The 25,659-nt window shown below is 32.2% G+C and overlaps 1 protein-coding gene across 2 annotated transcripts in view; it reads right to left on the bottom strand.

Moving 5' to 3' along the window:
* Window positions 1–2,819: 2,819 nt before the first annotated feature.
* The window catches only part of NLG-4 (neuroligin 4), a 66,306-nt gene continuing 43,466 nt past the window's right edge, over window positions 2,820–25,659 (bottom strand). Inside the window, exons 2-4 of one of the 2 annotated variants that reach the window (XM_018504907.1) lie at window positions 8,221–8,584; window positions 3,782–4,184; window positions 2,820–3,003 (exon numbers count right to left, since the gene is read on the bottom strand). In XM_018504907.1, coding sequence (XP_018360409.1) covers window positions 2,820–3,003; window positions 3,782–4,029 — 432 coding nt within the window. In that variant the 5' untranslated portion in view covers window positions 4,030–4,184; window positions 8,221–8,584. Of the gene's footprint in view, window positions 3,004–3,781; window positions 4,185–4,501; window positions 4,543–8,220; window positions 8,585–25,659 lie in introns of those variants that run through there. The other variant, XM_018504916.1, reaches the window with a different exon arrangement.

Raw genomic sequence — 25,659 nt, 5'->3', positions numbered from 1 at the left:
GACTTTTATATATAAAATAACAATCAAAAACTAATAATTCAAACGATAACTAATTATCATATTTAACGTTGACGAAGAAGTCAAATAAATTAAAAAAGGAAAATCAATTTAAAATTAGTGCCGTGAGAGGTGATAAATATAAAAATATGGTTTTTTAAATTAAAAAAATTAATTGTTGTACTAATTAATTATATTTCCGTTCATGGAGTTTCTTTCTACTATTTTTGTAGAAAATTCGTTTAATTTTTCTTTTTTTAATTTACTTGACTTCTTAGCTAACGCCAAATTTAATACTCGATTATCTTTTTAACTTTTGGGAATGTTTCATTTGGAGGAAGACTCGCCATGGTTTATTAAAGATTTGAAGTGTACGATAAAATTACGAATAGTAACAAAGTTTATTAAATATTTAATAAAGAAAGAGATTAATTTGCATCTTCAACATAAATTTTCGAATGCTTGAAATATTCCTGTATTTCAACATTGTAAGCAAGTAAGAGAATCTAAACTTACTTACTAAATACTAAGAAATTCTAGCAACTTCTTCAATTTCAAACGACAAAGACTATGAAGGATTTACAGATCTATTAGAGTTCACACTATAATCTCACGAAAAGTTTCACGCAGTTCGTGATGGCGCAGAGATTTCAACAAGCAATTTCGAGCCATGTGTCAGTGGCGCACGCGTCAGAAAAATGAGAAATATTTGATAAATCTCTTCCGTCATTCTCTTCAGTTTCCAACCATGGAGGCAATGTCGAACACCGTGGCAGGTACGCGCAATATATTTCTTTGCTGTTGTGCCTCTTCATCTTCAATCCTTTTTATTGCCGTCACCTAAGCTCTTTCTCACCCTTATATCTCTCGCCAAACTTTCTCCTTCGGCCTTTTCCTTAGCTTGAGGGAAGGCTTTTTATGTCTCCGCGTATGTCGGTCAGAGTGAATGGTGTTTCAATAATCGTATTTCATTGAATTTTCTCGGGCAAAATAGAAAATTTCGCTTTTCCCCTTGCTTGCAAGCTGTTTCATGGGTCTCAACATCTCACAGCCGGAAATTGAACGGTAAATGTGACCACCTCGCGTCATCTTTATCCTGAGAACATTTCTTTACGAGAATACCTATATATAGCTAATTCTACGTACAACATATATCGATCGAATGCGCACTCGCGCGTGTGTATATGTGTAAAAAATTGTTCAAGATAATAAGATCCATAGGGAGATAATGAAAAGATAAAATTTTTAAAAAGAGCTCCGAAATGAATACTTGCTCTGTAAAAAAGATTTTCCAATTACATCATCCCGACTTTAGTAATTACACATCACGTGAGCTCTAATCTCCGATCTCTTTGGAATGTTCCGCGTGTCTTCTCAACGAGACGTTGGTCCAGCTGAAACTCAATAACTTGCACAATCCCGGAGAAGTTCAGTTTCAGACTATCCGCGCGAGCCGCCCCTATATTGGGATCGCACGGAGGTCAATGACATCTATTCCCGGCCGCCATAATTCACATGGCCTTCCCCAACTCTGCGAAAAGTTCCCTCAAACTTAGATTAGCGATTCAATTTGGACCGCCAGTGAATCATCTTAAAAATCGTTTTTTAATCGGGACACTCTGTAACGAACAAAACGTCCTGCTTTGCCGGGAGCGGCTTTTCCTGCCTCAGGCTTTTCCCGCATTTCCCGCCCTTCCGTTTACCCCCAACCACTCGTAGATTTCCGCGCCATTCGTTCAACGCTGCTGGCTCGACGACCAGTAAGGATTACTTCATCTGCTAATGCCCATCTAAAATTCCGTTTTTTCCAGAGAGTTGACGGATTGGACTCATTATGTATATCCACGCGCAAAAATAATTTATTCGCTAAAGAATTCATTTTTAACAACGCTACTTGCTAAAAAGCGATCATTGTTAAATTATTTGACATTAAAAGAGAATAAAAGATGAATTATTTTATTTTTTAAGCATTCTTTTGTATACAATTAAACTTAAATTTTACGATCTCAAAAAAAAAAGTTTTGTCATTCTAAATTAAGTCTAAATTGAACATTTTTACTATCTTTTCACTATATTTAAAAATCTGGAGAAACTTAGGACTTTATACGCTACTAAAGTGAATGCAATTCTGCAAAATAATGTTACAAAGTTCTTCCCTTGAGGTAGTGTCGAGAGCATCGTCTCTGGTTGCGACTTCAGAGAGCAGAGAGCGTATGCCCGACATATAAAGAAGTTTTGATACTTGATATATCGGTTTAACTACACTTCCTTTCAGTATAGTTCGGTAATGTCTCACAATCAGTGTACGAAAAAAGAGATTCAATACACATTTTAAACTCAATATACATAATCTGTTTATGGAAGGACATTATTTTTTTTATTTAAAGGAGAAGTTTATTTAACCATCAAAAAAAAATTAATTTAATAACTAAATAACATTCTAAGTATTCCTTATTAAATAATAATAGGAATTTAATGCGAGAAAGTAGCGATTAATTATTTATTTTGAGTATTACAAACACTTTCGTTCAATGCTTTCAATATTCAAAATAAATCTTTTCCAGTATTAAATTGAATTTCTTCAAGTAAAGGATGAAAAAAAGAGTTTAATTTTTCATCATAAGAGTTGTAGATTCTTTTTCTTCTAAGAAATCATTGTGAGTACTAAATCATCATCAGTTTTCTGTGACATTCGAGTTATCTAGAATTTATTATTGAAATTCAGATACTTGAAAATTTTATTTATGGTAGGAGATATCGACCTAATCGCGCATGACGGTTACAAAGTTGCTCGTGCGATTGAATCGCTAAAGGGTTTACGTTCACTCACCCATTGCAGGTGCGTAGATATTCAGATAGAGGCAGTCCTCGCTCTGGTTACGCAGATGAGGCAACAGTCTCTTCAGATACTCTAATCTACCCTTAGGCATTCGCTCGAGCGCTTCCTGTTCGTTTGCGATGTCCGGCAGCTTTTGGGGGCAGACTGGACCCACCGAGTCCGATAATCTGCAGAGGAAATCGGAAATCGTTCGTGCGTTACAACGAACTGAACGGTCAAAGTTTCGTATAGAATACGCGTCGCCATGTTCAATAAGGACGAACATTGTCGACGAGAATGTATTTCGGGATGCATATACATTAAACTACAAGGTATCTTAACTATAAGACGTATAATATTATACCTAAATTGATATCTTGAAAATATATGTGGTACTTTCTTCTGCACTTCTGTCATTAAGTTATTAATTATAATATTTTTCTCATTAAATCAAATAAAAATAAATCAATTCAGCATTGCTATTACTTTTTATTAAAAAATTAAAAATTTTTTGGTAGTTATGTAATTGTAAGTAGATAGCGATATAACATTGGCATTTAAAAGATTTGCCAAGGAATATCTCGGCATAATTTTAGAATGTTGTATATCCTGCGATATTCTCAGACACTTCGAGTTAAGAAGATTGCGCGGCATCTGAAGTATTTCGAGAAGATCATGCTTGTTATAAAATTTGAAAGTATTTGCTTTTAACTGGAAAGAGAAATGGATCGACTTTACATATAAAAATAAAAATTAATTACCCTTGACATGACTTTTTTCTGCATAGTTTATAATAAAAGAAACCTCAAAGTTTCGAAAAACAATATTCGTAACTATTTCTTCATATGTATATCTGTACAATATTTAATTTTGTAACTTGATCCATAATTAGGACTGAATCTATAATTAAACTGTCACCACGATTAAAATGATGTCGGTTCTTATCTTCAAAGAAACACATTTTACCTGACTCCTTCCCAAGGACTCGGTGCTCTCGTTGGGGAAAAGCGGTTACTACCGACTGGCGGTGTAGCGTAGGGTATTCCGAGGTATACGTCAATCGGCTTGAGGAATTTGGCATACTCGAAGGACCTCGTGATGCCCTGCACCTCGCCGTAGCGCGTCTGGACGATCCGTGGGTTGAGCTTACTCTTGATGGAGAGCGAGAGGGCGGGTGGCGCGATCAGGCAAACGAGGATCAGGAAGAGTTCCATCTTGCCACCCTCCCCCGCCTCGCCTGCGCTACCGCAACTGATCGCGCCCGACACGATCTATGGATCACCTCCGCGTCCCGCAACGATCGTCTCTCATTTACGCCTGCACGATTAATTACAACTCCGTCGAGTCTCCCTCATCCCAATAGATTTCTCTGAAAATATTACACATACATCGCAGCTTCAAAAATCATTGATTATAAATCACGCACACACACACACACACACACACACAAATACTCTAATTTTATTATGTCTTTATTTTTAGAATTAATACTTTATGATATTATTAAATATTAATTAATATTAAAAATTAATACTTAATAATTATTTATTTACAGCATTTTGTTCTTACATGCTATCAACAAAACTATCTTAAACCTCACAATAACTGCAATTTATATAAATAGTCTATCTCTTAAAAAAGGATTTTCGATATAACGAGATAAAAAATATTCTCAAAGTACTTAACCTTATCGCAACCTTATATAGGGAAGACCTGGGACAAAAGTAACATTTTGACTTTAAAGTGTTATAACAGTTAAAATATAATATTTACATTTAAAAAATATGTATCTTTAGATGTAGAATTTATTTAGCTACAAAATTTTCTTTAGTTTAATTTATTTTATGTAACTAGAAAAAAGTTATGTTTGTTTAAAGATTATGAGGAATTTTGTTACAACCGTCTCAACCCCGTGGACGATTGTAACAGTAGAGGGGAGATAATTGTATCACATTTACCAAAAGTACATAATACAACTATATAAGTCATACTCTTTCTTCCAGCTGCACGAATGGATAACAGGTCCTTTATAACCTCTTTAAATGTCTGTTTGTATAAAGGCACTTCTTTTATATAATTTTTCTCTTATTTGTCTTGGGTTTTCTTGTTAACAGCATTCTATAAAGAAAAATACAAATAACTTCGTACTGTCAATAATACTAAAATAAAATCAAGTAAGTTCGGAGACAATTGTAACGTTACAACTGACCCCAGGCATCGATGTTACTATTGTTCTCTAATATATTTTATGTATTATTTTATAATTTATAGTAAATTTTTTAAATAAAACCTAGATAAAAATCAACCCAAATGTGCAAACCATCAACGCAGATAATTATTAAAACGTATTAAGATAATACATTATACCTTCGTTATAAAGAAAAAGATTTTTTAGATTTTGTGCACGCAATAAAACTTACTTGATGCATGAAGAAAGTAATTTTTGTTCCTGCACTCGTGCACCTTCCGCGAAAACTAGCACGTAACGAACGATTCAATGCCGATCTATCTACAGAATTTTATCATGCAGCCGTATACACATATCTATTATAGTTTTAGAAATATTAACGATGTTACTATTATCCCCAGTCTCCTCTAGTATAAAAATAAAATATTACTATAAAATTAGATCAATAATTTTTATTCTCCTACCCCCATTAAACAAGATTCACTTATTATCTTGAGACAAGAGTAATATATATAAATTTAAGTTTATATATCTTTTTATGTTAGAATAAATCTTTATTCAATATTATAACGGACAATGGCTAGTGCCATTATGCAATAGTATTTGGCGCGAAACTAATGAGCTTGATCATTTTATTCTAGACTTGAAAATATTTACTTTAAGGATAAAAATATTCCTTTTTTAGCAATGAATATATCGATCCTATTTTATAATAGGCCGAAGAACAATAACATTGGAGAAATCTTTTCTATTGGTAAAAACAAATACTGAACGGAAATAATTAATTAATTTTTTTAACGCCGGTAACTTTTAATGTTAATACGAGGTGTATCTGACATAACGCTCACTAATAGCACTAATCATATAGTGCTATTTCTAATAAAAATCTGAGACAAAAAGTCCTCTACCATTTTGCAATGTTCGCAATACTTTTTTTTGGTTACCAAATAAGCAAAATGTTTAAAATCGATGTATAAGACAAGTTTAAGATATTTTTAAGAATTTTCTTTTTAAGAAACATCTTCAAAAATATTTCACAAGAAACACTGAAAGATATCATAAAATTTTCTTATACATCGATTTTATTAATTTATTCGGCAATCTTTAGAAATGAATATCTCGTTAACTGCAAAAATTGCAAAATGGTAGAGGACTTTTCGACCTAGTTTTTTATTAGAAAAAGCACTGTATGATTAGTGGGTGTTATTTCAGATACATTCTGTATTAATATTACAAAAGTTTATTATGTGAAACTTAATACCGATAATATATTTTAAATTTAATACTGACACAAAGTTGAAGTTAATACAATAGTAAACTACGATGACACATATATAAGAAGACAACAAAACGATTCTCTCATAATACCATTCCATAATAATAACAGTAATTAATACCAATTTGAAATTGTTATAAGTAATGTTAAAACAATTGAAGCTGCACTTTATTGCGATCGCGAATTATTTCGCACGCGATTGCTCGCTCGATCGCATCAATTAATTTCGTGTTTTTGTTAGTTTTAATTTCCAGGACGTGGCGGTTCTCGTTGCTGGTTTGGTGGCGTATTTATTTAACGTGCCCGTTCAATTAACTATATCAATATTTAATTAATACGCACCGCGGTTACATCGATTCTATTGGAAAATGACAATGATATTAAAAAAAAAAAAAAAATAGAACGAATAACCGAGTATACATCTCAATGTGATGGGTAATCGATATTCTGAGGGTGGTTTCTCCAAGGATACACGATAGTAATTCCACCTTTTTCGTTCTTCGATTATTAGCGAATTCTAATCTTGCGACAGAAAGTTTCATCTGCATCTCTTTGATGAAAGATAAAGTAAAATGGCCGAAGGAAATAGCGACAAGAGCTGAATGCGATGGATAAGCGCGAGAAGGGGAAAGTTTCAGACTCGATAAGCGCGGAGAAACACTTTCTGTAGACATCGTACGTTTGCCATATCTTAACAGAATTAAATATCTTGAAGTAAATTTAATTAATCTCTGTTTAATATCTCTCTACAGCTTTACATAAATACTCACTTTAATGTATTTTATATTTACTATTAATTATTAATATTCAGTATTTAATTTCTATCTAATAAGAAATGATAATATGAAAAATGTAATAAGATCAACAATTAAAAACATATAAATGGTAATTTAATCTATTTTATGTTATGAGTACTAAAGTAAGATAATCGAAAAGTGAGCAGTTTGAAAGATAATTTATTCATCTATTTGAAGGATATAAATAAAGAAGAGAGAATAATTTTAAACGTCGAGTTTAAGAAATATGTAAAGATTAAAAAATCCATCACAATCAGCCATTAAATAATTAAAAAAAATTAATATAACTAGAATGCGTTGAAAACTTGAAATATTTCCGGACTCCATCAGTGGAATTCTTGGCACTATTACAAAAACGTCGCAATGTTTTGGCGTACATAGAGAGCGTAAATCAAAAAATTAATCACGTCTCGATGCGATTATCGAGTCTTGAATTCACATTATGAGATAAAATTACGGAGACTCGAAGTTTCTATGAGGGGATAGAGAAGGAACATATATATGTACATACTATATATATGAACGGTTGCTGAGAAGGAGTGGGTCGGGGGTTAAGAGAAGTGCTGGAAAGGGTAGGGGATAAGTGAGTGCACTCGTACGTGGAGCCATTATGGAAATCAGTACTTATCGGCCTGGAGAGGAGAAGGAAATTCAACGTTGTGTAACGATGCCACGTTTTCCTCGTGATCCACGTGGCGGGGAAAAAGGAGATAAGCTGTTTCGGCTCCGTCACTCGCCCCGATAATTTCTCTTCCTTATCAACGACGCGGCCATCTTGCCGCGAATCCATCTCGTTGATTTACGAATCAAAAGTTATGCGAAAATATTTTTCAAAAGATATAAATAAAATCTGATACCAAAAAGTTTAAACTTAATTGCTTAATTGATTACTCTGACATACATATATTTTAAACAATTTATTTTAAATAAAATTGTAAGAATATTATTCAAAACAAAGATTAATCTTTCTTTGCATCAAATTTGTCAGTTAAATTGTTAGAACAATGATAATAACTTGGTGATTAATAACAATAGTAATAATGAAATTTAATAATTATCTTCTGTTTTCTAATGTTTGATATCGTTGTAATAATTATATCATGTTTCATAATGTTTGATGTATTTGTAAAATTATAAATCTTACCATTTATATGAGTCATGACTTCGATTACTCCTTTCGCTTTCCTGGGACCTCTCGAATTGAACAATGTCGGCATAGGCTCAATCCAGAACGTCTTTTAGCATTTTGTTTGTACACTCAATAATAGTAAGAATAATTGATTACAATTTACTTGTTCAAATATAAATTAATTCTCAAAAAAGTTAGTCTTTAATGTTATAATTCTTATCGTGTCTCTCATTTTGTAAATCTTAATTCGCGAACATTTTGTATTTTTTTTTCTTCTTTTTTCTATCTACTATAACTTTGCGCAACTGCGACAATTTTTCTTTTCTAATAATTAATTAAATTTTGAATATTAGTTCCCTTAAGTTTTACTCGCAGTGTCCTGAAACATAAAAAAATGTACATAATTAATTTTTACAAACACATTTGTCCAATTATGTAGTGTAAAAAATGTTTCAAATGTATTTGCAATTGTATTTAAGTTTGCACTAATATGATATTTATTTCTTTGTTTATCTAATAATTATACAGAAATGTAACCTTTGTATAACATATATTAAGATTAAAATTAATAATAATATATTTATTGAAGACAAATGTATATTTTAATAATTATAATTTACTATTACTTGACTATAAATTGTTATTTATAAAGAGCAAGAGAAATTTACATAACGCATGGGTATAATAATATATATTATTAATATCAGATTATGATAATCATATGGCAGTCAACTAGATTACTAAATCAGGTCATTAATAAATTGTCAAATCAGCTGAGGATATTGTATAGAATTGAGTGACTCATTATAGCTCTTTGTTAATAATTAGCTAATTAATTTTCAAATAGAATCGATGTTGAATCAGTTTGCGATTCAAAATCAAAACACAATTGCATACGCATATTAAAGCTAAGGTAAAGATTTAATATTTTACAAGGTACTCTAAAATATTTTATATTCATTTTGCGATTACTTTTTATATTTCTACGCTTAAAAATAAATTAATTATTATAAAGAGTATAAAAGATTAAAAGATATGTAAAATACATAACTGGAGAAGAGACGAATTATACAAATATAATTATATAAATGTTAATATTATCTTAAAAACTATATACTCTAAAAAATTTGTAATATTTAAAAAATAACAATTAAATAAGATAAATCAAAATTCAATTTACAAATAAAGTGAATAGTAACAATAAATGCAGAGTTACAAAAGTTTAAAGCAATGGATTTAAAGTTACAAAAGTTGAAAAAGTATGTTGTTTGTGAAATAAATATGCAGAAATCTGCTCTCTCTCTCTCTCTCTCTCTCTCTCTCTCTCTCTCTCTCTCTAAACTGATCCAATTTATATAATATGTTTTTGCATATTTATTTCATAAACAATATACTTTCTCACTGCTTTCAACTTTTGTAACTTTAAATCCAATTGTTACTATTCGACTTATTTCTAGATTGAATTTTAGCTTATCATAATTAATTCGCCATTAATTTTGTATTTTAACGCAACGTTATATCTTGCTTTCTCTCCTGTTTTCTTTACTTTTTTTTCATGTATATTGTAACGTACTGGGATTAAACCCAACATGGGCTAAACATAATTAGACGAGAAAAGAGAAGAAGGAAAATAAAAAGAAAAAAATCCAAGAAATCTTTTTCAAAATTTTCAAGCTAATTGAAATTAAAATTGATGTGATAAAATTCTTAATAGAAATTAATAAAAAATTAGTAAAAGTAAAATTTTATAATTTTATAATTTTAAATTATTTATTTATTTAAATTTTTGTAGAAGAGCAGTATCATTTCAGAATTTGTAAAAATTATCTTTAAACATATATTATTATTTTCACGATGCAATTAATATCTTATAAAATTATCTGTAATATTTTATCCAAATTATTTATGAATGTAAATAAATTCATACAAATCAATATACTATTAAACGTATTTAATATTTTGTAATATTCGTACTTTTATTTAAAAATGCGAAAGTTATATCATGCTGACGGCCAATTACAAAAACTAATCTTAATTTAAAACCTTTTAATCTTATCATGCCATTGCTGCTTACGATATCAGTATAACGCAAATTTGTTGCAGCGTGGATTCTTGAGCGAGAAACACGTCGAGAAAAGAAAATATAAGACTGGAATTTGATTACATCAAGAGACTATCCTTGAAAAGATCAACTCTTTCTACAGGGTTACAACTGACTATTTTAGCGATAGCGGAATGCCGTTATCGTCTAGACAGTGCTGGTGAACAATTATTACTACTTGGCAAACTCAAATAGTCTCTGGTCGCCGGATACCAGTTACCAACTTCGGTGGCAAACATAAACGCGACTACCGGCATAAGTCGAGGTCTTGGTTGGACAATGTACAGTCCTGCAGACTCGTTTAGCATCTCCAGTAACTATATTCAAAGCAACGAATAACGGTTACACTATGTAGCATCGTAGTTAACGATACGTTTGCTAGCTAATTCGGGCGAGAACGATACGATTCCAACGTGTACATGATAAGATTCTTGGAAGCTTGAACCTACGGGATAGGATTTAATCCTATCATTTGACACAAGCTGTATCTATTAATTTAATAACGTGGTAACTTAACTTTACTCAAAATAGCTTGATAATTCTATATCTAATTAATATAAGTAGAATAGAAGAATACAGGAAATTAAGGATAAAACAGCTTAAGAATTTGTAAGCAAGGTCTTTCATTTTCAAAGCGGATTATTGGATGTAAAGAGTTTTTTGTTTGGATTAATTTCTTAGGAGGTTCTCATCTTATTTTTGCGGATTAAGTTAATGAGATCGTGAGGAGCTCCATTTTCAGAGTAGCAGATATATACATATAGATGCGAAGAGAAAAAACTAAAATTTTATAGTTTATTAAAGCAATTATTTCCTTTTTTTATTGTTATGGATATCCTCCACATTTTACTAATGCTGTAATATTTCGTGTATATTTAATACGATTTCTGTTCTTTTCACTTTAACAACAATTTATAGCTGGACGGTCCAGCAGCAGTCAGTAGATGTTAGAATAGTGTAGGTGCATCTAAAAGAGAATGCACTGCGACAGGATGACAGGCACAGGAAGACACGGCAGCGTGTGCGAGCATCGGAAAGCTATTCACGACGTGGTGCTTTCTTACGAGATTGACGGGAAGAAAAGGGACTGTGTATCTCGTAGAGCCCGGAACGTAACGGAAGAACTCCATTTCCGCCATATTTCTCGTACAATGCCGCAAAATTGACTAGCCAGAAAACGGCGTTTCGTGACTGATGCTGGCGAAGAGGACCCAAGAGGCCGCCATCCAATACCAGTTCCACTTTCCAATCGATCGATCGAAAGATCGCCACTATGCTCCCGACGAGTGTGTATACAAGTGCATTGTACGCTTGTAGCAGCCTTCAAGCGATTTATTGAAATTCCGTTTATCTCTCGGATGCTTCTCAAAAGCAATAATCCATCATTTTAATTCTTTTGCAAAATTTTATTCGCTTATAAATTTTACATACTATTATAATACATAGCATTAAATAATTATGTAAGGGTTATAATTAACCCATTAAGGACCAAGACAAATTTTTTTCTCAAAATTTAAAATCCTTTTAATGGCAAGCTACTATGACCTTAAGGAGCCTACTTGCCAAAAATTTTCACCCTGGAGTTGGTCGTTTAGGCAGGAGGGGGATGGGGGGGGGGGGGGGGGGAAGGAGGTGGTCGATTTTGCGACCATTGGTCCAAAGCGATATAAAAAATTGATCTATTTTTTTTGGTAGAAAAATCGACCATCGGTCCTTAATGAGTTAAGTTATTTACGGTACTTTGAAGAGAATTTGTATGCTGGGGAGTATAATTAAAAGACTAAACAAAACGAATAAATGAATATATTTAGTAAATACGTGTAAATTTATTTAATTAAAAAATTGAATAACATTAAGAAGAACATTAACAGACAAGAAGGGAAATATTTATTTATTCCTTCACACATAGGACAATGCAAAGATTTAATAACACAGTTCGATGAAAAGTCACTTTTTTTTCTTTTCCAAGTGCTATAGTACATATATATCTCGAAGGTTTTTTCACGCTGAACACCGTTGGCAAATGCCATTGGCAGAATTTACGTAGCACGTCAAAATTTTTAGTGAAATGGGCTAAAAATGGCGTTTTCAGCCATTTTCAGTATTTTTTTTTACAGAGAAAGAGAACCAATTGTTTCTAAATCTATGGCACCTATAAATACAATTCAAGATCTTTCAAATAAATTTGAGTTTATTATCGTACGACTTATTTTTATCAAGTTATGACTATTTGGATTTTAGACTTTCTGTATAATTATGCAGTTAAATAAAAAATCACTTTTTTTCAAAATACCATGGTACATACCTCAAAGATTTTTCCACTCTCAACACGTACGATACCGTTCATCAAAATAGATGTAGCACATCAGAATTTTTAGTAAATTGGAGTGTAATAATAAATTGAGGTGCAGTTTTTGGCAATTTCACTCCAATTTGCTCAAAATTCTGATGTGCTACACAAATTCTGTTCGACGTCGTGTTCAGCGCAAAAAAAAACTTCGGAATATATACTACGATACTTCGAAGAGAATTTGCGTGCTGGAGAGTATAATTAAAGGGCTAAACAAAACGAATAAATGAATATATTTATTAAATACATGTAAATTTATTTAATTAAAAAATTAAATAACAACGAAGCTTGAAATGCTATTAAAGATATTAATAAATCAATTTTATTAATAAAATTGTGTAACTTCTGAAATTTGATTCGCTTATAAATATATTGAATAAACCTGTAAAGTTATAATTAAGAGTCAACAAATAAAAGAGAAATATTTATTTATTCCGGATAGTTGCAAAAATTTAACAATTAAAAAGCTAAGCAAATAAATTAAAAAATATATGTATCAAGTGCAAATTCATTTAATTAAAAAATTAATGACGATAAAGAATTACTTGAAATGCTATTAAAAGTATTAATGTACCGATTTAATTAATAAAATTGTGTAACTTTTTATAATAGTCATTTATAAAATTATTCTCTTACATTTGTAAATTAAAAACTCTAAATCTCTAGATACTTTTAAATCACAGACAAAAATGTTCCACTTAGACATTTAGGTCAAGAATAAATTTCATGGAAATAAATAACATCTATTTTTGGACCTGGAATGGTTTCATAATGCAACATTCAGCAAAATCCTCAGGACAAGCAGTTTCATTTTCAGAAGATGCAGACGCGGCACGTTAATTTCCGCATGAAACATTCACGGAAAATTCTGGGAGGTAGCCAAAGCGTGCGTATAAATAATGCGGGCTAAATGAAAAATTCTCTTGGGACGGGGGTGAAATTTCATGTCTCTTCGTGAGACTAAACGAAATCCCTGGCAGGAGCTTTTTCGAAAGTGCGACGCAGCTGCGGCTGCGTTCGCGAATTCTCTTCATAACCCTCTCATCCCTTCCATGTTTCATTCTCCCTCTTACTCACCCACCCTTCTTCTGGCCCGCTTTCCTCGGTATACTGAACGAAGACAAATAACCTGTGGGTTGTTTGTTGCACCATAGTCGTTTCTCCCGGAAACGGAAGGAACGTCGGAAGACCACCTAGTGGATCCGAGTGACCCTTCGAGATAGAACTAGATAACGTTATAGAGTTACAAATCGACATTTCTATCAGAAATAATAACAGATCGTATAAGTGATTGAAACGCAAATAAAAGATATTAGTTAATAAGAAAAGTTCATAAAAAGTTGAAGCATTTGCAAAAATTGAAGAGAATAAGTGCAGGGAACAGCTTAACTAAAAGATGAAAGCCATAAGAGTAAAAGTTTGAGATTCAATTTTGCTTGAAATTTAAAATTAAATTTTCAAGCGATAAACCAATAACCATAAATCGCGAAATTTTATTTTTGAAAATTCTCAGATTTAGTTTAATCTCAGAGAATTCAATTAGCTGACATTTCGAGACCTAAATAATCTTGTAATATGTAATACGTAATAAAGAATTAATTTACGAATTTTACATGAAGTTAAGTGTAAGATAGAAACGCATGACCCAAACACTCCAAGATTCACAAGTAAAGTGGAAGAGCTTGAAAATCCCATTTAAGAACTTAAACACGCAAATTTCCTTTGAATGCACACTAGATAGGCGATTTAGCGTAAATACCAAAGGATTCACATAAGTTTGTTAGCGCACAGCCACTGCGAAAGTTTGTGGAAGAGTAAGAGGTAAGTACCTTTCTGTGCGAGAGTCCCTAAGCGAGGATCGAAGATATCTTTAGCCAGCCAATGCGACGATACGGCCGCAACATTTTCCAGGAAGCCTCCTGTCTAAGTCCGCCGAATCCAATTCGCAGAACAATAAGGACGAACTTAACCGGCTTCTACGGATGCCTCGTACCTTTTCGCGTAACTGCGACCTGTAGAATGGATGTGGAGGATATTATCCTTCCTCAATTTTTCCTCGAATCCCCTTCGCTTCTTTTCGCGCCCTCATTTCTCGTCAGGGACGAGATTACTTCGCGGTAAAGGACGAGGCATCCTCGGGGGTTGCTCTCGATGTGATGCCGCTTGATCCTCGACTTTCTGATCAATTGTTCGCTTTCTTGCACCAGCTGATCGAATCAATAGTACAAATCGAGACTGAAATGCAACGCGATTGAAAGCAAGTTGCCAATTTTCGCGCCTCTTTTTTTTTCGGTGTAGCAAAATCACTTCGCTATCAGAGCTAACTTTATTGCAATTTTTGGAATAAATCGACGGGACAGAAGGCTCTCGGAGATGGGAACAGGACGCCGACGTGACAGGAATTTATCTGCTCGTCAGGACCGCCGACCCGGATGGTCCTATTTATTTGGCTTGGCCATGAAAAATGTCCAGCTGACCCTTCCACGCTGCCAGTTTAATCCACGCTGCCCCAATTAAACTGTCACGTGATATTAATCTACCACTTGTTTGCACCTATGTCAGTGAATACAATTTCAAATGGGATTGACGAGCAATCCCTGGCTATTTTTTCCAATTTGTCACGTCGCTGATAAAGAATACATCATCCTTTAAAGAAAAATTATTCCATGACTTTGAAATAATGATGAATCAATATTTAAGTACACAAAGCTTAAATAAAGAATTAAAACTTTAATAAAGTATTTAAACGTATGCTATTTCAAACTATCAATTTATACTTAATTAACGCTCGACATTACATACGCGATTTCGATTTCCCTGACCTAAATTAAATCCTTGAAGTTTCATATTCATTTTAATATGTATTTTTTAAACTTTATTTAAAAAATATTTTTATATATATCATATATAGTAATGACATAAAATTTTGCGTATTGTAATGTACTCAAATAACTTGTAAATTTTAATATGTTTGTACATTAATATAAAATAATATACATTTATATATATATAATATGAATTATTTCATTCCTAAGCATCTATTAAAAATCAAATATGATAAATATGCCAATTAACCTGACCTATTAAAAGCATGTTGTTCAATGGCTTTAAAACACTTCAAATAATTACTATCTTTCAATGATAAATTAATCACGAGTATTAGATTTCAATAAGTGCGCAAGTACGCGAAAGCATAATTTATATTTATAATTTGATATTGCGTAATCGCGAAGAATTGTTTCATTGAAAAATGTACTGTATGTATATTTTATGCATTCATATTTGATTGGACGGATGCACTTTCTATATCAGGTTTCGTTCAAAATCCGCGGGCGTTCAAATCGCGAACAGTTCTGCAGCTCTCCTGTCAACCATTATCTGGGTCGAGCCACGATTAGATCCTGGAAGTGGAATATCTACGGACGTAGTATCAAATATTGTGCGGTCAAACATTCACGGACCGTTGCATCCGGAGCAGTTTGAGTTCGGATTTTGGCTATGATAACACCTGGCCGAATTAACTCCGCGCTTATCGCGTCTCAATGCTTCGCCTCAATGTTATCAGAAGCATCCTTATTAGAATATACATCTGGTGAGAAAATTATCCTTAATTCAATAACTTCTTTAAAAAAGAGAATGAAAATAATTAAGTACAATAAAGAAGAAGGACAAACGATCCATGTATAAATACATTAACATTATAGAATATAAATTTTTTCTTGATATCTTGATAAAAAAATCTCTCTTTGAAGCGGTTTCGACTTCAATGTTAAATTATATCTTCATATTTTTATGTGTCAGTTTCTTTCTGGTGCTAAAATTCTAAATCCCAAATTCGTAGACCTTGTCTTCGAGATTCTAGACCTTCTAGTTCCTCCAGCGCTTAAACGCTCGCATCAAATGAAGCCTTTGATCGAAAAAGCGTGGCTCGTGAATTTTAAACGAATTTTTTTTATTATTTTGCAGACGAGATAGACTTGGGACTTTTCCGATAAAACGAAGGAAAGAAAGAATCTTGATAGAGCGTGTGAGCGACGAAAAGTTGAACTTTTAAAGTCGAATGGAAATAAGATAGTGAACTCAAAGAACCGCAGGACCTTTCAATCGAAGTTGCGATTCATAATAGCAATTGATCCGTATTTTGAGAAAACTGGAGTCATTTTGCGCATTGCCAATATAACTCAAAAAGGATAGTTTTTCAGGATTGTAACGAAAACGATTGTTGATATTATTAATGTTTTTTTTTTGCCAACATTATTTGATCTGTCAATAATTTTCTGTAACGATAAAAAATAAAAAGTTTTTTTCCTTTCCAGGAAAATTTAATTTTTTAAGATTTATTAATTTTGAAGTAGAGAGGAAGATCACCAATACCGACATACCACTTTGTTTTTAGACAATATTTCTTAAACAAAAAGGTAAAAATAAAACTTTAAAAACATAAGTACAAACTAAAAAATGTCTTCCGTCAGACAGTATAAGCAGTTTTTATAATACTGTTTGCAATTTCACAATAATTTTTTCATAAAGTAAGCAAAAATAAGCGTCTGACAAAATGGGCTACTCCAAAACTGACACGGTAGGCAGTAATGCTACGTATTTCTATTCTTTTTTGTCTTTTACAGGAATTATCTGAATAAAGTACTTACAAGTGAATGTATATAAGATATTCCAGAATCTTTTCACTTCGTTATAAAAAATTTTTATTGAATTATGTGCATATTGACTTTATGCTGTTTTGCAAGGTGCAAATATATAACGCGATAGTTTTTCAAGAATTTATCCATATATACACGATTGTCTTCAGCTCCAATAGAGCTATTTGACACTCTAAAGCAACATTATAAAGATTAATAGCGTTTTTCATTGACAAAACTAGTGCGCACTCAGTGCACATTAAAGCTGTTGCACACTGTTCTAAAAAAATATAAAAGTGAGATATCTCAATTGATAAAATGCTCAAAATTTATTTTATCAAATAGCACGATAAAACGTATCGAATATTTCACGGTTTAATTCCTTTATATATTGTTATTAAACGTATATCTTTACGTCGATTTTTGTACAACGGCTTTAAAGTGCACTGAGTGCGCACTAGCGTCTGCCAATGAAAAACGCTATAAGCTAGCTCATTATCTGTTTTACAAACAGATGTGGCGATTTACGCTGCACCCCTACAATTTTAAATTTAAAATCGCATTATGAAAAAACTTAGAAAAAGAGAAAAAATAATATAAATAAAACTGATTTAGGAAACTACAAGCATTTAAAACGACGTAATATTATCAACAATATAGTCAGTATCATTTAAACTACGCAATTTGCAAAAGAAAATCGTACGAATTTCATTTTCGTATTCGTAGAATTCGTTTTTAGCTGATGTGATGTTAGAAGAAGAAACAAGCCACAAATGCACGAATTATGAGTTTGTACTTACCATGGTATTTTTTTAATTAGTTAAACGGATCATTATTTTATTAGTATTAATTAAGTGCAGTAGTTAGTTTTTGAGAAAGAAGGGGGTGTCACTTTAGAAGATCTATGTCAGTATCAGTGAGTTTTCTCTATACGGGTGCGGTATAATATATATAATAATTTATTTTTCAAATAGAAAATTTACACGTTCATAATACGTGTAAAATTTTATTAACATCCCATTAGTTATTAATAACATCGATAACGTCCCATGACATTACCGCAAATGTTCGAGAATTGAGAATATGAGTTTTCCATCTGTATACCTGAGAATTATGTATATCATTGGTACTAACACGGTGGATGTGTTGTTGCTGACCAGCTTGTGTAAGGATCGTTGTTCTGCGTGATCTATGCGACGCGCGTAAAATCGGAATAACGCGCGATATAGATTTCACGCCTGACAAATTTAATTACAGCGCCGGGATATCTCCGTGTATTATTAATCAATCTGCACGGAACGAGGCGAGCGCGTTTTCCGTAATAACGCTCCGCTATATTATATCATCTGTTCGAACGGCCGATGTAATTACGAGATTGTCGTAATACTTCGTCACTGCAAAATAGCAATGCAGGCGATCGGAATCGCATTTCATCGACAACCGTTATTTATTACTGTATAAAGCGAAAATAGTTGTATAGAATTTAAGATGTGCCGGATGTATTACAAAAGTTACATTTACCGGTTTATCCGCTCAATTCTTTCGTGCGTACCACACAAATCTCGATTTATTTCTTTGTTTGTCTATCGATACGATGAATTTTATTATTTTTTCACGCGTCGGGTATTATTTTCCTTTCAATTCATACAAAATATGCTGAAAAGGAAATCTCTTTCTGTAAATACATATCGAACTATTAAAAAAAAGTCTTTTTGGATTAAACTCGACAAGTTGATTTATAAATAACTGACATGATCAACCTATAAATATGTAAAAGTATACCTATTATACCAAACACACTATATATCATAAGCAATCATTTTATTAACGTGCAAATTGCTAATTATTAATAAAATTATGCCTGGCATTTTTGACTTTATTATAAATAAAATAATAGCATTCGAGCAACGGTGCATCCGGACGGGAATAGGTACCCCCTTTGGCGGGGGTTTGTTTCGCGGAGGCAAATGTGGGTTAATTAATCACGCGATTTATTACATTTTCCCATTATTTTTCCTCGCTCCCGGACGCGTCGCGGGCTTTTGTGTGAAACAAAGCGGCGCAGCGGCGTTGCGGTCTTTGTCCGTGTCAGCCGGCTGCCAGCGCCGCTGCTGCTCTGACAATTCTTGCTACGCGTAAAGAAAAAAGGAGAGTCTGAAAAGAAAAAAACATGAAAGGACTTGTTCGAGTTAATTACATGCTACCTACAGGACAGCCACAATTTTTCTTGCCCAACTCAGACCGGCACGTCGCATCGCCGCTGTCCGATAAATTCGCGCTATATCTACATAGCATTTTGAATTTATATTTAAATTATGTATAATATGTTCTTTGTATCGATACCTTACAGAATCGATAGCATTTCGCATCGTGCAATATAAATTTACAATGGATCTTTTCTCATTAAAAATTAATTGCGGATATTTTAATTATAATGCTATCTGACGAAAATTAAAGATTAGGAAAGAAGAAGACTTTAGGCGTGCACACAAGCAAATTAAATTTTCGAACCCTTTATTTATTGGAATTATATTTTAACTATTTAAAAATAATTTATAAAAAATTACTTAATTAATTTAATATATTTATTACTTTTTAATAATTTATATTTATTTTAATTATTTAAAAGTAAATATATATAAAAATTAATACATAATTATTTATAAAAAATGTAATATACAAAAAAATACAATAAATATAAGTAATATACATTCTGCTAGAATATATGTACATCCTATGAAATATAAACGTAAATTTCTCTTTCCCGAGCATCTGTTATCAGCAATTTTCTCTAACCATCAGCAATCTGTCTAATCCCTTCTGCTTGTGCCACAGGTCCACAATCCCTCTCCTAAAACCTGTTCGTCTAACGTGTCGTTGACAAGAGGCGCAACCGGAAGTGAAAAGCATTTACGAGCAGAGCTCTGCGTACTTATGCAGGAATTTAGCGAGAAAAAGCGGCTTACCGGGGTAAACAGGTATAGCCATCAATCACTGAGCGTCGTCGTAAGTCTCATCCGAACGAGTTCGCCGTTCCGAGCAGCATTTACTTTTCTCCAGAACAGCGAAAATTTAATTGGAAAAGTTTCACGAAAATTGTCGGACCGCTGCGCGTTATATCGAAGTCTTGTCGCAACTGTCGGAAAGGTTTTAGCAGTGCATTTTGATTGATAATTACACCCGAAAGGATTAAGTCTGTCCTGAACTCTTTGTTTAATTGTACGGATCAGTTAATAGTGATTGCTTGTTTTCGCACATTCCAAACTTAGTTATATTCAAAGGGAGAGAAAGAAATATAGATTCCCCTTTTCTAAATAGATATTGAAATTTCTAAATTAGCATTTGAGAATTCAGTAGATTAACGCTTGACGTTTTAATTTAAAAAATATATAAAATTAGTAAAAAAAAAATCTTACCATTTTTTAAACATTTTAATGCAATTTTAAAGGTTTATTTACAATCTTTTTAAAAATCTTTTTTAAAAATTGTTCAAATCAAGTTTAGTTCAATTATTGTGTTCAACTATTGTTCCATCTCGATTTTATCGCTCAACGTTCCATGTAAATGGAGACGTGAGAACAAACGCCATATTGCCACGCGTAGGAATCTCGCAGTACAAGATACAAGTGTGTGTAAACGTAATCTGCTGCTTTGATAGTCTAGTTAAACCAGATTGAATGTAGCTGCAAATTTACAATACACGAACTGGATCCATCTCTTGAACGATATCGTTAATCAACACACTTCTCCTACGTAATCTTTCCAAGAATAGCGAACACACGTTCTGCTATTATTTTATGAAAAATCGTATGCAACTGTATTTCGTTTTTTTTTTTTTTTTTTAATGGTACGCCGCTTATTATTTTTTGTTGATTTTTATCGGCAATTTTTACAACATGCTAGAATCGATTTTCGGCTTTGTGCAGCGCGAGGGCCATCAGCCTACTATATTTTATACCTATCCAATGCTTTTCAAACTTTTAAGCGAACCAATAATATCGACCACAATTAACGGTGGATTTGTCAAAAGTCTAAGTTTATTTAAACTCATGATATTAAAGATATTGATTATCTGTACTTGCGTATTTTGCTTAAAACTCTTCAGATGCAAAAACTCTTGCAAATGCAAAATGTCATAATTCATATCGTATGATAATGTCTGCTTAAGTCCAGAATAGGCTCTAAGAGTATTTCTAAAGTCCATTTGCACATATATATACTTACATAGGTACAATAAGAGAAAAGTTCAGACTCAACGTCGAAAATTACCCCAGAAATAGTCGTCATACGCTCTTGCATAAAATCTTGTAAACTAGTGCAATTACATTTATAGTTCTATCATAAAAATGTTACACATAGTTGGTACTGAAAATTATAAGACTACAAATTATAAGTAATGGCAACCATTTTTCCTCTCAATGTACTTACTTTAAATTGCATTCATCTCGTGCTTGTTTCCTTTATATACCTCTAACAAGTTTCTCAATCATCTTTATATAATCACTGCCAAAATCCATTCAATGTCTACAACAGTGCATTACTACATAGAGGTCTCATGAGAATAAATAAAAGGGTTATCGCGTGAAGTCATGGGGGCGCACGTAGAATGATAAACCGGGCAGAAAGTGAATTGGTGGCAGAAGACCTTTTGCATAAAGCGCTCGCCACTTTGCATATCTCCCCTTCGTGTTGTATTTGTGTCCCGTTTTAGGCCAGAGATTCGCCAAACAAATCCTAGCCCTCTTTTCTCCTGCCACTTACCTCTTCTCTCCACGGCGCCGCCTTCTTGTTTTCACCATGCAATCCAACGGGAGCTAAATAGGCACTGTCGCACGCAGACATCAAGTGAGACCGTTCCTGGTCTCATTTCGTCGTAAACTCGTATCTCGATGAGACAATAATGATAGAAGAAGTCGACGAAGAGAATTTCAAGTTAATGAAAAATTATAATAATAATAAAATTAATAACTCAACTGGTTGATATCATATATATTATTGATCATTTCATATTGAAGTTAATAAGAACAGAAGACTATATTAGAATAGATAATTTGGCATTTTGTGATGGACTATCCTGAATGAATGAGATTGATAGAAATTATGATTTTATTGATAGAAATTGATAAAAATTATAAATAGTTTATTTATAATTTTTATGTCAATTTTTAAGACATCGATGATCAGTTCTATTAATTTTAAACTATGTGGAAATTCTACTTGTTAAATTAATTGAGAAGTTTTATTTTGTCATAGAATTCTATGATTGTGTTATATATCTCTTTTCATTCTCTTATAAATCTTTTAATTTTTATGTCTTTTTATTCTATAAACTTTTAATCCTTTGTTTCTTGTACCAGCAATTCTAGGATCACTAAATTTACGAAACTCTGTACGTCTTTACAATTTGTATTACAATACTGTATTCTTTGGTGTTATAATGGGTTAATTGCTACGCTTGACTAAAAAGTTAATTAATTATACGCATTACAACGAAGCCACCTGAAATTTTGCAATCTTCGAGCTGTTTTCCTAAAACTGGTTTCTATACAAGCGCGTAATTGTGTTACTATAATCAATGGGCAAGTGCGTTCGCTCTCGCTCGTGAAATTCGAGCGCGTTCAACATGGAAGGGTTTTCAGAGACGAATTTCTCCGCCATTCAGAGTGCTCCTTATTCATTCTCAGACATCGTTGCGAGTAGTAATTTTACGCTCGGCACAATATCTCAGATTTAATTAGCCACTCGAATAAGAGCAGAAACAAGATTCTACCGTTCCCAAGCACGCCGTCTCAGGATTTGCCACTGATATATATATATATATGTATATATGTATAGTGGCCTATGCATTCTCTCTTACTCCTTTAAATGGTTAAACTAATTTTAAGAAAATCCATCTTTTCTTTCTGTAAATTTGTTAATTACACTCATCTCCGTATTTATACATTGGTATTTATACATTGTCTGAACGAACGTAATCGTTCCTAAAAGTTTTTATATGCTAAACATGAATTCATTTTCCAAATTTCACTATCGTAACGATTTTGCATGAGAAGAAATGGCATGAAAGAGGCAAAGAACGATTTTGAGGATTTTCGTAATGTTATAGAATCAGCAACAAGTTTTTCTTCAATTTCGTTTGTGCCAAGCAAAAATTCAGCTTTAAAATAAATTTTGTTTTGTTTCGATATGACTTTTCGTTCTTGAGATACAACAATTTGAAAATAGCTACATTGTATAATATTTTGTAAATTTCATATTGCTTTTTAATTTAGTATGAACCAATTATATTATATAAGTACAAAACCATTTACATATACTTTTCATATAATTATAATTATCTTTTGCGGTATTAATTTTTCTATCAATAAATGAGTATATCAAATTTTTAAACACTAAATTTTTTATATCTTTATGTAAATTTCCTTATAATACTTCAAAAACACCACCCTTCAAACAACAAAGAACAGTTTTATGCAAACTTTATCTCATTCTCATTTTTTGCGAGAACTTGTGAAACACGGTAGTAAAAAAGTGAAAAATTTTGCATTAACAGAAGAATTATAATGGATTAAAATATCTGTTTCTTGTAGCTGTTATATAGGGAAAACTGTAATTTTCAAATTTCTATACTCTTATAAAAATTTTTCACGGTTTTTAGCCCCTTTTTAGCCCATGCGAACGGTTAATTTGAGTGATGAAAACGTGCATTTTACTCAATGAGTATGACTCCGTTTTAGGTGGCAAACAGGAACTTTTCCGTAAAAATGAGTGATTAAAACGGATTGCACTCATGCAGGACACAAGTATATCTGAGTGGTAAAAACGTATACTATACATTACGAGTATTTTTGAGTGGTAAAAACGTAAATTTGAGGGGAAAAAACGTATATGAGTGCAAAATACTCATTTAGCACTCGTCACTCACATTACACATTTTCATCACTCGAAATTACTCGTCATAAGGCATAACCGATAGCACGAGAAAATCAGGTCCGCTCCTGTCGAGATTCGAACTGAGGCCTGGTCTCCAAGTCTGCTCTACGAGGCTGCCACTTTTCCACTGAGCCACACAACTCCTATGTCGATATTCGCTTACTTATGTACCTCTTACATGAAAGATTATAATTATTATATAGTACACTATTAGAAATGTAACCGCGAGCTTCCTTTACATGTAAATGAAGCTTGTGGTTATGAATGAAATTAAAAGTAATGAATGATTTAACTGAAAATTAAATTACAGTAGTTACTTAAATGTAATGAACGTGTACATTAAATTTCAAAAATTTTCATGAAAAGTATATTAAATTTTATGTATATGTACACAAATATACTTTTTAATTATAAATACTTTAAATTTGATGTAATGTCATGAAATTAATTTCAAATTGTGTAACTTAAAATGTAATGAAATTTAAGAACATTTCTAACAGTGTAATTATATTTAATACATTGTGTATGAGTTATACACATATATGTAATGTTATATATATCCAGATATATATATAAACACACACACCTCAAAAAGACATTAGACATTAACATTTTACATATTTTGATTTTGAATGATTAACCAATTGATTTAATTCATTATTCTGTGCATTAAAATATTAAAGTACAACTGTTAAAAATAGTTCATGAAACATTTATACCTGAATAAAGTATAATATATTTCATAAATTATTAATATTTTGACAAGTCTATCTTAATGCTTTTGCATGCAAATTAGGAAGATCATTTCAAATTAAATAACTTTTTTCTAAATATATTTTATATTTAATGTGATTACCCTTCAAAAATAATTAAGGGACATGATAGATTAAATTAGAACTCTGATGTGTATGCACACACATACAAACACGCGCGCGTGTGAATATATTACAGTTATATATAACTATTGATAAATTAATTGTCTTTATATAAATTCTATTTCAATTTATTTGAAATCGTACAATATGGTAATTAATAAATGATAAGTAAATGTACGAGTAAAAGAGAAATGTCGTATTAACGTATTCTCTCACTCATCAGCTGAAAACGGACAATCCACTCAAAGATACTCATTGCGTATAGTAGGGGAGGCCAACCGGGGATTTTGGGATTTACTCGAGCGCGTCAGAATAACATAAAGGGGGAAAGCTTGCACCCTAATAAGTACCCCCCACCAAATATTAAACCTCTATATAGAGCCGGGGGTCCAGGGGAGTCCGTCAGATTAGTAAAAGAAAATCGATCGTTCAAAAAACTCGAGCGCGTCAGATTAAGGTATGGTGTGTTAATTACATGTAGAAAAGTGTACATTTCAAAATCTGACGATTTCAGCGTGACGTAAGGAAATGGGAGAGTCACAAAGTTGCAAAAAAAAA

This window comes from Trachymyrmex cornetzi, unplaced genomic scaffold (assembly GCF_001594075.2).
Source record: "Trachymyrmex cornetzi isolate Tcor2-1 unplaced genomic scaffold, Tcor1.1 scaffold105, whole genome shotgun sequence".
Lineage (NCBI taxonomy): Eukaryota > Metazoa > Arthropoda > Insecta > Hymenoptera > Formicidae > Trachymyrmex > Trachymyrmex cornetzi.
Note: the sequence above shows the minus strand (reverse complement) of the source record. Positions and strands in the feature narration are given on the sequence as shown.